Raw genomic sequence first — 12,951 nt, 5'->3', positions numbered from 1 at the left:
GAGCCACTATGTCTGGCTGTCTTAAAAGTATTCAGCTGGATTAAATATATAAATATTTTTCAGTTAGAATAAATTTATAGAGGGTGAGTCATTACCTCACTAGTATTACCCCCATGGACTTTTTTGTTTGTTTATTTGAAATTGGGTCCTGTTATGTTGCCCAGGATGGCCTTGAACTCCTGGGTTCAAGTAACCCTTCCATCTCAGCCTCCCCAGTGGCTGAGACTATAGACGGGTGCATGCCTGGCTCTCCATGGATATTTTTTTTTTCTTTTTATCAGGAAGAATCACATAGGTCCCTATGGCTTTTTAATTATTTCACCATCCTGGGTGATCTGCTCAAAATCAATTTCAGCTTATCTACATTCCTCAAATTGTAGGAAATGTAATCTCTACAGGTTTGTGGTCAGATGCATGTTGAGGAGAGTTGCAAATTACCATCATAATCAATATTAACTAAATCTTATTCTTGCAATATTTCCAAAAGCCAAGTCAGTATAATCATGCTGCTCCACAGGGAAATATTCTCTAAAATATATCTCAGATCCATTCAGTTTCTCCATTCCTAAATGATCACCATTTCTAATGTTTTAAAATTTAAATCTCATCAGTCCATTACTTAAAGTTTTCCTATTCGCACTTAAAAAAATCTAAATTTCTCACCAGGGCCTACTAGGTACTATATGAACAGAATTCTGCCCCCTCTCTAACCTTTTCTTCCTTTGCTTAGAATGCTGCACACTATCCTAGGCATCTCTCCTTTTTTTGAACTGGCCAAGCTTTTTCTTGTCTCAGGGTCTTTACACATACTGTCACTTCTGGCCGGAGGTCTTTCCTCACTACTCTTTGCTTAATACCTACTTAGCCTTCAGGTCTTTCCTTATTACTTCTACCATAGCCAATCTCCCTGCCACCTCTGAAACTAAACTGGACTTCTGTTATTAGTTCCTCCTAACATCATAGTCTTTTCCTCTATAGCACACTTAACACAATTTGTAATTACATATTTATTTGTATTAATTATTATTTCTCTGTTATACTAGGTAAGAACTGTGTCAATTCTGTTCAACACCATATCCCCAGAGCATAACACAGGCCTAGAATATTTTATACTTGGTAAATAATTTTTAAAAGAATGAGTAAATTATGACCAAAGCCAATAAAAGATGAGTCTTGACAAAATGAAAAATCACAGCTATATATTTTTTAATCCCTTTCATAGACTACTCCTATTCTAGAAAACTATTTTGACATGAGATAATATCTTGTTGCTAAGGCTGGAGTGCAGTGGCACCATTACAGCTCACTGCAACCTTGAACACCTAGGCTCAAGCAATCCTCCCACCTCCACCTCCCCAGTAGCTGGGATTACAGGTGTGTGCTATCACACCTGGCTAATTTTTTAATGTTTTTTAGAGATGGAGTCTCACTATGTTGCCCAGGCTAATTCTGAACTCCTAGCCCTGAGCAAATCCACCTACAAGTCTCCCAAAGTCCTGGGATTACAGGCGTCATCCAGCTTGCCTGGCTCAGGACAGCTTCTTGATAAAAATCTAGATTTGATGTAACAAAGAACAGAAAAAGTTTCCTGGAGTAATAAAGAGAAACTTGGACAATGAGTCTCCGGCATTGTCCAGGGAGATGATAAAAGACAATAAAAGGAGAAGCAATAAAAGGAGAATATACCCAAAGAGGTTGAAAAGGAATACCTGGTTATTTCAGAAATGTTTGTTCCCACAGACACCTTTCTAGCCATACTCATAACCTCCACTAGCAGTTAGTCTAAGACTGTCTAGTTTGGTTTTCTTAAAGCCTGGAGTAGAAGGATGTAACAGTCTACATGAGAATTTATAGTAGTGCTTCCCAGATCTTCCCTTTTCTTCTCATAATTTTTCTCTACAAAAGTAACCATGATTGTTTTAAAATTGGTTCAAATAATATGAGATAGAGACATGAATGCAACTGTCCAAGTAGTTCTCATACCTTTTAGAAGCATCTTCTTGTTTCAAAGCACTTGCCTGTTTAGTACCTACAATTAAAAAAATATATATATAAGTCATGTGCCACATAATCACATTTTGTAAGCCATGGACTGCATATAGAAGGTGGTCCTGTAAAATTACAATACTATAGTTTTACTGTACCTTTTCTATGCTTAGATACACAAATAGCATTATGTTCCAACTGCCTACAGTATTCAGTGAGTAACATGCTGTACAAGTTTCTAGCCTAGGAGCAACAGGGTCTGCCATATAGCCTAAGTGTGTAGCTACATCATGTAGGTTTGTGTAAGTGCATACTGTGATACTCACACAACAATGAAATCACCTAACGAAGCATTTCTCAGAAGCATCCCCCTGGTTAGGCCATTTATGAGCATAGAAGATCAAGTCTACACAAACATACTAGGTACAGCATAGATTCCTGCCCAAATAACAAACTATACACCATCTTTTCATTTCTACACATTTATTTCCAATCCTGTATGTAAATTAAAAAGAAATAGTAAGGAAATTAAATTTGTTTCTGTTAATTGATTACGCTAAATTTTCTTGGTTAAAATGTATCTCTTTGGGGATTGAATTTTCTCAAGTTATCACAGTTGCTTAGTTAATTAAGCACTCCTGTAAATCTGAGACCTGGGTACTTTTAGGAGAAATCTCTCTCGATTCCCCAAATGTTCGCTCCCGAGGGAAGAGGGAAATCCCACGCCCCAGAAAAACCGCACCAAAACAGTCTGGGAGAAGGACCGGTCCTAGGTTCAACACCAAGTGCACACAGCCTGCTGACCCTACACTGGTCCCTTGCCTAGCCTGGGGTCACAGCCCTGGGCACATGGCACCTCCTCTGCCGTTTCTCTCAGAGGGTGGGGAAAATCTTATAGCGTTTGTGTTAAAGGGACAGGGTCGAACCGAGTAGTTCTTCCCCAGAAGGTGCGAGGGCGACGGTGGGAAGCGCTTTCTTGGCCTTCTCTACTCAAGAGGTCCCCTCCTGCGGGGCAGCTTCTTGGGCGCGCCCTGCGCGCCTTGGTCTGGGCCCAGTTTTCAGGGTCCCAGCGTGGAAAAAGCCCTTTCCTACCTGCGGCGTTTCGGGAGGAGCGGTGAGCCCCGGCCTTGCGGCCGACGGAACGCGACGCGGCCCAGTCAGCCATGGGGACCAGCCGGGAGACGCGCCGACACCAGCCCCGGCGTTTCCCCTGGAAGCCCCGCCTCCCCGCGCGTGACGCGGGGCGGGACGGGGGCGGGGCCAGGAGGGCGGCCTGCGCGGCCGGAGGTGGTGGCGGCTGAGAAGGGCTCCCGGTCTGGCTGGTAAGCGGGCTCCCGGAGAGGTCTGGGGCGGCGGGGCGCGGTTGGCCGGGAGCCGTGGAGGACTCGGTGCCACGGGCCGACAGGGCCCCGCCAAGTGGTGGGGCCCAGACGCCCACGAATAGGAATCGGGAGAAATGGCTTCCTCTGGATGCCATCCGCACGCGCGCTGGGGTGTTACCTTACTTCGAACGCGCTGCCTTGAGGACCCGGCTGACTCGTGCACCTACTGGGGGCTTGGGGCCGAGCCTTCCCGCTGGGAATAAAGCTGGTCTGCGGGTGCGGATTGGTGTCCTCCTCCGGAGGGCCGCGGATTGCCTTGTCTCCGTGTGATACAGTCATTGATTTGATTGATTACTTTGGGGACTGCACCGCCTAGAGAGAAATAGGTTGGAGGGCATCTGAACCTTCACCTTTGGATGACCTAGTTTTGTGTTGCAACCTAATTTTTGTCAAGTGGGACATTAAAAAATAAAAAATCCCCTAATGATTAGAATTTTGATTTCAAGTCCACGTTTTAGAACATTTTTTCAGGAAAGAAATACTTTGTCTTCTTAAAGCTCTTTAGTTCCTATTTGTCTCACCCCTTGGGAGTGTTCTAGATTGCCAACCCCTCATCCCTCCCGCTGCACTCCCCAACCCACTTTTAAGGTATTTTCCAAAACTCTGCTCCTAGAAAACTTAAAAGGTGAAATGAGAGGAGAAATACAATAGGGGCTTTTTTAAAAAGAAAACTTTTTTAGGTTGACATACATTCAGTAATAACATTTCAACTTCAAAACTATGCTTTCTTTATTGTGTTTACTGATAATCTTATCAGAATGCAACATAATTTATGAATGATTAAATGTAATACCCCAGTTAACAGTGTTATATATTAGTACGTTTCAGCATCAAAACTAGGAAGAACAACTAGGAATGGCTGTGGAGGAACTTCAATCCATAATAAAAAGATGTGTAAGTAATTTTCTTTTTGTTTTTGTAAAATCAAATACGTTTCAAAATACAGGACAGGCACAGATTATTTTTAATTACATTTGTGGTCACTCAGATTCTTTTTTAATCCCTCTTTTCTTGATTTGTAAATAGCATGAGGGCAGTAAGGCAGATTGGATTATTTATCCAGGTGACATACTTGTCTAACCTTTTTAATTTTAATACTGATCTTTTTCATAGATTTCTTTGGTACTTTGGATTTCAGTATCATTCATTAAAGTATTTATTAGGGTAATCTTAATTTTCATACCTGTATGTATGTGTAATTTATCTAGAATTTAAACAGATTTCCTTTTTTCAGAGAGATAAATCAAGAAGTTATGTATTTTTATTTGTATACATGTTTGTTTTGCTTTTTTCCAGCAAATCCTAGGAGAGCAAGACTTTAAAGAAGAAGATTTTGGCCTATTTCAGTTAGCTGGTCAAAAATGCATAGAAGAAGGGCACATAGACCAGCTATTAGAAATTATTCAAAATGAGAAGAATAAGGTAAGTACTTTTTTAGTCTTGGGAAGAAAACAATCACATAATGCTATTATACATCAATTCATTTATCAAACATTTAAGAATCAACTTAAATTTTCACAGTAGGAAACTTGTGGAAAACAAAAAAGGAATTAGGAATATTGAAGGTGCTTATATTCTGGTGGAAGATAAAAACATGTAAACAACTAACAATAAGGCAGAATAAATGAAAGAACTGCTGTAGTTGAAGTAAAGGTCTTTAGAAGAAACAGGAAACTTCTGGTTTAGGGGACCAAAAACTGACATTTGAGTCATTAATTTACCTTGTGAAATATAAGTATTAATATCAGGCAGGCTAGATAATCATTTTTGGTGATTAGACAGTTCTCCTTCTGCAGCCAAATGTGTATGGAAAACCAAATTTTAAGTACAGTATTTTTTGTGCATAAAATCAGAATGGGGGAGAGCTGGATGTTCTTACTAGTCATTATAATCCACTTATAATAGTCTGAATATAATCATTCTCCACAATGGGAAAGGATCTTGTTTGTGGATCAGGAACATCTTCCTGGGAAACAGTGTTGCCAGATTTTGTCCTTGGATTCCCCTTCTTAGGAGTATAAAGAAGACCATTTTCTTTCTAGGATCATGCTCTTTTTTCATTTATAGTGCTACTTATTTATGTTGAAATTTTCTCTGTTGTTATCACAATGTAGTTATGCTGGCCTCTTTTTTTATCCACGGCACTTTGATTGCATTTGAGAGATTCCTAAAACTTTCTAATCGTACATTGTTATAGAATCCCTTAATAGTTCAAGTGGCTTATCCCTTTTTATTTTTTATTGGAAAAATTAAGATATTTAATTTTGGTTTTGATATGTGTTTTTCATAATTTTGTAGCCCATACTACAGTAAATTTCATGATTTTTTTGAACTCTTCTTGATTTTTTCCAATTGGATTCTCAGAGGATAACCTTTGAGAATACTTATCTTTTAGGTAATAATTATAGAATTAATAACAACTCATACTTTTTGGGTATTTACTGTATGCCAAATGCTGTATTAAGTGCTTTACATCTATTATTTAGGCTTGCTAGAATCCCATAAGATAGGTACTACTGTTAAATTCATTTTATAGATAAGGAAACAATCACTGAAAGGTTAAACGACTTGCCACAAAGTAACTTGGCTTTTATATGACATCCAGGATTCAGAGCTGTGTAGCCTGGTTTTGGAGCTCTTAACCATCTGCTCTACCTTTGGTTAGCATTTGTAGCATTGGCAAGGAGGTTTTAGGGTGGAATGGAGGGGACTGATTCATTGTGTGAGTGAGAGAGGGTGAAGTATCAAAGATGACTGGGTTTCTAGCCTCTGAAAGGATAATAGATGATATCCTGAACAGAAAAAGGCAACCTAAGTAGAGGAGAAAGTTTCCTGAAGAAAGACAAGTGAATTGTCTATTAGAAATTTTGAGTTTAAGATGCCGTAAGCAATTGGGAAGTAAGGTTTTTAGCTCCATGGAGATGTAGGAAATGAAGATGTAGATTTGTGCATGACTATTAAAGATTAGGTAATTGAAGCATTGAGGGGGAGAAAAAGAATTTGCTTGAGTTCACATAAAAAGGGGAGAAGAGAAGAGGCCCAGGATCCACTCTTGAGGAATGTAAGGAACAGATAGAGAGGAACATGTTTGCCAAGGAGATGAGGGTCAGCACTGTTATCAGTGAGGCAGAGGGAGAAGGGAAGAATGTCCAAATTGTTGGCATTGCATACCTGAATATTTTATTTTTAGCATGCTTCTAAATAGCTTATGGGATAGATTTAAGCATAATGAGGTTTAGTCTTAATAGCTTGGGAATTACCTTTATAATGTGTGGTTGATTAAGTACAAAGGTTCAGATATTGATAAGACAATGTTTAAAACTGACTACAATTTAATTTTCTTGCCAGGTGACACTATCAAGATTGATTAAGATTTATTATTCTGCTTTGTGAGAGAATAGACCACATTCATATAACTTTTATTATAGTATATTGTTATAATTGTTCTATTTTCTTATTAATCTTTTAATTTATAAATTAAACTTTATCATAGATATGTGTGTATTTAAAAAAGCATAGTGTAAATAGTGTGCCTTACTATTTGTGGTTTCAGGCACTCGCTGGACGTCTTGGAATGTATCCCCTACAGACAGGAGGGACTGCATCTGTAGAGTACATTGTATTCTACCTTTATTATCTTATAAGACTAGGGTCAGGATGGGGTATTAAATATGTCATTTTGTCTTCTTCGTAGATCTGCTTTTTTTTTTTTTTTTTTTTTTTTTTGAGACAGAGTCTCACTTTGTTGCCCGGGCTAGAGTGAGTGCCGTGGCGTCAGCCTAGCTCACAGCAACCTCAAACTCCTGGGCTCGAGTGATCCTTCTGCCTCAGCCTCCCGGGTAGCTGGGACTACAGGCATGTGCCACCATGCCCGGCTAATTTTTTATATATATATCAGTTGGCCAATTAATTTCTTTCTATTTATAGTAGAGACGGGGTCTCGCTCAGGCTGGTTTTGAACTCCTGACCTTGAGCAATCCGCCCGCCTCGGCCTCCCAAGAGCTAGGATTACAGGCGTGAGCCACAGCGCCCGGCCTAGATCTGCTTTTTTAAGAATGAGCCTAGATTGTAAACTCCAAGAGCATAGAGGACTTATCTGATGTGTTCCTTGCTTTATTTCTAGCACCTAGAATATTATGTAGCATATGCTTGGTAAATACCGATGATTTGAAGTACAAAGCCAGAGGAGTATATTGTTGATAATTTCAAACATCTGTGGTTTTAATAATGAATGTGAATTACTAATTATAAAGATAAACTTTTACTTGTGTGATAAGCATTCTGAAATATCTTTGAAAATAGAAGCAACTTGTATTAGGGGAGAAAATTAATGAAGTTGCATCTGTTCTTTTTATATAAATTACAATGGTTATAATATATTTAGAGAGTCTCCAAGGAACTTTAAAAGTGCACAAGCATTGGCTAGATTTCTTTAGGAATCAGGGGAGCAGAATTCTTTGTAGAAGTTAAGTACTTGCTAATATTAAACAAATTAGCTCTCTTGTTGGAAATAGAGGAAATATTTAAATTGTGGGAAAGATCACCAGACCTGATAAAGAGGAAACACCCTTTGTCTTTCATCAATGACTGTATTAAAAACTATTTTAAAATGTTGATATCTGTTAGCAGCCAGCCCTAAAAAGTCCCTGTGAAATGTCATTGGCCTCATTTACCTCATCTTTTCTATTTCAGAGAAAATTCTAAGCCCCTCCAAGTTAGGAAAGCACACTGTGGGAGTCCTATAGGTGGCAGTGTTTGCTTTACTCTGAAAATGTTTTTCTAGGTCATCATCAAGAATATGGGCTGGAATCTTGTTGGTCCTGTTGTTCGATGTCTTTTAAGGAATGATAAAGATGATGATGAGAGAAAAGTTTATTTTGTGATGCTTGATTTATTGGTACAGGTAAGTTAACAAATCTAGGTTTTCTTTGGCATAACAAATAGCAGTATTTTATAAGTCCCTTTAATGTTTGTTGTTTGGTAAGAAAGCTTTAGTTTATAAAATACAGGCAGAAGGGAGCTCTTTGGAGAAAAGACCCAATCTTATTGATTAGATGGGCAATTCCATTTTGGCATTTCCCAAATTTTCTGGATATAAGAATTATCTAACCTCATATCAGACCCAGTGATTCAGAATCTACAGGGAGAGACCTGGGAAGTTGTATTTTTAGCAAGTAGCCTTATTGTATAGATGTGGAATTCAAGATTTAGAGAGGTAGGTCAAAGCCATACTTATATTTTGGCAACATTGGAAGTAGAGTAAAAATCTCATTGCTCTTTACTGTATGGTATATTCCCTAAAAGAAAATGAAAAACCTAGAATACAAGTGATCACAATGGAATTGGGAACAGGGAATAGAACACTGATCTGTTGTGGCTGACCACCTTAGAAAGAGACCCTTGGTAAAAGGTTATTAGAGTTAAAAGTCAATAGATGATGGCTAAGAAAAATTCTGTGTAAAAGGACTTTATAAGAAACTACTTGGATCAGTGCAAATATATACAAATATATACTTTCTTACATAGAGACCTCCAACTACATATGAATTATTGACTATGAGGTCTTTTGCAGGCAAGTTAGTTGATAAAATATGGCCAGTCAGAAAGCAATGCAAAGTTTTATTTGTTCAGGAAGTATAAGAGACTCTGGACTAGTCTAAATACCCTTACAGTGTGAGTTTGAAAGGTCCCACCTGCTAGAAGCCCTCAGAATCTATTAAGACAGCCTTCAAAGTAGACAGGTGATGCTCAAAGGAAACTTGAGGTTTGGTGATCGGGCATCTCCTTTTCCATGCTTCTGTAATTTTTCCTTTAGCCAAGAATTTAAGTCTCTAAAATGTAGTTGCCCATTTAAAGACCCTTTGACTTCTTGCTACTATTTAGTTTTACAGTGATTTGACCATCACAGAATCTGTGTTTGTCTAATGCATTTTTTTAACAATTATATGAGGCTTTTGCTGTTAAGCAAAAATAATTACATTTTTTCAGTATATGCCTTCTTAAAAATAGTAATCATTTGGCTTTAAATACAACTTGTATTAAACAGGTTCAATTGTGAATATTTTTATAGTTATGTAATCCAAAGGAATTATTGTTGGGTTTGCTTGAACTGATTGAAGAGCCCTCTGGAAAACAGATCTCCCAAATTTTCCTTATTTTACTTCAGCCATTACAAACAGGTAATGAACATTTTGATATCAAAGTATTTCTTCTTTTATCTATGTGTACCTTAATGTTTACCTTCAAATGTTAACCCTATACCAGAGTAACATTTACAGCTAATGTGTGAGTACTCTGCTTAAACTAATAACAACAATGCCAATTTGAATACTACTGCTCATAGAAAGATGATAGTACCTGGCACAGAGTGGGTACCCAATAAATATTCTGTCGAATGTCATACTATTTTTCATGTTTATTGTAACCTATAGCTTTTTGCCTAACCTTCCTATCTTCAGCTTATATCTACAGTTTTCCCTCTGTGGTTTCTGTAGTACTCAGAGTGGTAGTCCTGTATCTTGGTTAAGAGGAGTATTAGGGCATTGCTCAGCCTCTGCATTGGGAGGTTGGGTTATGCTTAGCAAAGGTACTACCAAAGAATGAAACTATGAGGTGTGAAATGACAGGGCTCCATAACTGAAGTATTGGCAATAATACTGGAAAACAAGTATAATAACAGTATTGGTAAGTGATGGGTCTTGGCAGCCATGGAAGACAGTATTTATCCCTGGGAAGAGGCTATTTTTCATTTTAGGAAATACTAATATCTTGGAGTCTGATAGAGGGGCCCAGAATCAGAAATTAGAGTAAATTTGTTTTGTTTTGTTTTTGAGACAGGGTCACTCTGCTGCCCAGGCTAGAGTGCTGCAGCATCATCATACCTCCCTACAACTTCAAATTCCTGGGCTCAAGTGGTTCTCCTGCCTCAGCCTCCTTAAAAGCTGGGATTATAGGCATGTACCACCATGCCTGGATAATTTTTTAAAATTTCTTGTACAGACCAAGTTTCACTTTGTTGTTTAGGCTGGTTTCAAACCTCTGGTCTCAGACAGTCCTCCTGCCTTGGCCTCCCAACGTACTAGGATTATAGGTGTGACTCACTGTGCCCAGCGAAATTTATTTTAAATATGAATGCCCACCAGCTTTGTGCCACTTGTTAATATTCAGTCTTCTAGGGGAAAAAAAACTAATAATACTACCTACCTCCCATTTGTACAGTGCTTTATAGTTTACAAGACACTCATATTTTATGCTTATAATAACCAAAAAAATATGGAAAGAATGTGTTTCTGTCTTAAGTATGTAGCCTGTTATAAACATACCTAAACGAGATTTTATGGCATCTGTTGTAAGATACCCTATTATTTTATACATATCTAAGAAGGAAAAAAACATCACAATTAAGCTATGATATGTAGTCCTGATTTCAGAGTTGTTAAAATGGGGTGGGAGGGGAAGTGCCTTATAATTCTACATTTACTGAACTTCTTGTCCCATGTTTAGCATACTTGATTAGGCTACCACAAGTAACAGCTTGATCTTTGTTGTAGTGATTCAGAAACTTCACAACAAGGCATATTCAGTTGGACTAGCATTGTCTACTCTTTGGAGTCAGCTATCTCTTCTTCCTGTTCCATATTCAAAAGAACAAATACAAACAGATGACTATGGGCTTTGTCAATGTTGCAAGGCCTTAATAGAGTTCACCAAACCTTTTGTGGAAGAAGTCATTGATGACAAAGAAAACTTACTGGAAGATGAAAATGAAAAGCTAAAAGATGAATTACTGAAATTGTAAGTGTATTTTTAAGAACATCTTACAGTAGACTTAAATAATTGATAGTTTGGTTATTTTATGCTTGCTTGCCATGTAAATATAAGTCTAGTTTCATAGTTTGAATTTTAGAAAAGTATGGGGTTCTGCTGATACAGGCATATTTAATTGAGGTATTGATATTTTAAAAAATTGTAAAATCTAAAATTCATTCATTTAATTTGCTTTATATTCTGCTATATATTGCCTTTATTCATCATAGTAAGTAAATAATGAAGGTGGGGGAAATAAGTACATGTAACTCAAAGAATCTGCTTTTTCTGTGTGGAAAATATGTTTTTACTTACCCTTTGAAAGTAGCAGCAGGACCACCAGACAGTTGAACATCCAGCTTGACCACAAAAGCAGTAGCAGAGTACCCACCCAATAGCATTCACTCCAGGAATGCTATAGACTAAGCATGCATTGTTCAATATGGCTGTCAAGCACTTGGCATATGTCTAATCTACATTCACATGTGTTATAAGTATAAAATACCCCTTGGAGTTTGAAGAATTGTAATTAAAAAAAAATAGTAAAATACCTGAATAAGTTTTATATGGATAACATGTTGAAATGATAATATTTAAGATATATTGGTTAAGATAAATTACTAAAATTAATTTTTCCTGTTTCTTACTACTTTTTCACTTGACTACTAAAATATTATATATGGGGCTTTATGGGATAATACTGGATTACATTATTGAATTACATGGACCAATAATTTTTTAATTGTGGATATTAAAGCTATTGTTAATCTTTAATTTTATTAGGTTAGAACATTTAAAATTTTTTTACCATTAATAAAACCTGTTTCATAAAAGAAAAGATATTTTAACTAAAGAAATAGGAAAGGCTTAATTATAGAATAAAGTTTGGTTTCCTAAGTAAATACAGCATTATGAAAATAATTACTATATTGTCCCACTTCTTTTTCTTGAACTAATGGAAACTATATCATGGACTAGCACTGGTCCTCAGACAAACATTCAGAATCCAGTGGAATGTTCCAGACATAGAAGTGATTCTTACTATGTTGAGTCTAGCAAGGTGTTCTCATGTTTTCCTCATTACTAGTACGAAGATGTTATATAACCAGTTTTATAGGCCATTGAATGATTGGTACTTGTCTTAGTCTAATTGTGCTGATATAATAATACCTGACTGAGGTGAGTGATTTATAATGAACAGAAATTCACTGGTTCACAGCTCTGGAGGCTGGGAAATACAAGATCAAGGTGCTGACATCTGGCAAGGGCCTTCTTGCTGCGGAAGGTGGAAAAACAAAGAGAAAAAAAGGGGCTGAATTTGCCCTTTAATAATGTCATTAATCCCACACACGAAGGCAGAGCTCTCCTGACCTAATCACCTCTGAAAGGTTCCACCTCTTAATACTGTTACAGTGGCACTTAAATTTCAACTTGCATTTTGGAGGTGACAGACATTCAAATAACATAGCAGTGCTTATGTTATTTTTCAAGTAAAATTAAGCTAGATATGAACTAGGCATTTTATGCTTGGGAAGTGTTGATTTCATAATTACTTACTTCCTATGCCTTAGTTGTTTCAAAAGCTTGAAATGCCCTTTGCTGATGGCACAATTCCTTGAACAATGTGAAGAAGCTGGAAATGATCCTTTAAGATATTTTGCATCTGAAATAATAGTAAGTATAGCTAATTTAATCTGCTATAACTCTATAATCTAAAATGTTATCCTTCTATATTCTCATGTATAGCACATTGGCGTGTAAATTGATACATTTATTT

The 12,951-nt window shown here is 37.3% G+C and overlaps 2 protein-coding genes across 2 annotated transcripts in view; one reads left to right on the top strand and one right to left on the bottom strand.

The window, feature by feature from the left end:
* RPAP2 (RNA polymerase II associated protein 2) overlaps positions 1–3,202 on the bottom strand; it is an 83,588-nt gene extending 80,386 nt beyond the window's left edge. The window contains exons 1-2 of the mRNA XM_075999838.1: positions 3,079–3,202; positions 1,984–2,029 (exon numbers count right to left, since the gene is read on the bottom strand). Of these exons, the coding sequence (XP_075855953.1) occupies positions 1,984–2,029; positions 3,079–3,151 (119 nt within the window). The 5' untranslated portion in view covers positions 3,152–3,202. The remainder of the gene's footprint in view (positions 1–1,983; positions 2,030–3,078) is intronic.
* Positions 3,171–12,951, top strand: part of GLMN (glomulin, FKBP associated protein) — a 44,720-nt gene continuing 34,939 nt past the window's right edge. The window contains exons 1-7 of the mRNA XM_075999844.1: positions 3,171–3,308; positions 4,187–4,262; positions 4,665–4,790; positions 8,152–8,271; positions 9,439–9,547; positions 10,919–11,162; positions 12,746–12,848. Of these exons, the coding sequence (XP_075855959.1) occupies positions 4,224–4,262; positions 4,665–4,790; positions 8,152–8,271; positions 9,439–9,547; positions 10,919–11,162; positions 12,746–12,848 (741 nt within the window). The 5' untranslated portion in view covers positions 3,171–3,308; positions 4,187–4,223. The remainder of the gene's footprint in view (positions 3,309–4,186; positions 4,263–4,664; positions 4,791–8,151; positions 8,272–9,438; positions 9,548–10,918; positions 11,163–12,745; positions 12,849–12,951) is intronic.

The sequence above is a fragment of the Microcebus murinus genome, chromosome 2 (assembly GCF_040939455.1).
Source record: "Microcebus murinus isolate Inina chromosome 2, M.murinus_Inina_mat1.0, whole genome shotgun sequence".
Taxonomy (NCBI): domain Eukaryota; kingdom Metazoa; phylum Chordata; class Mammalia; order Primates; family Cheirogaleidae; genus Microcebus; species Microcebus murinus.
This window is presented reverse-complemented; position numbering and strand designations above follow the sequence as displayed.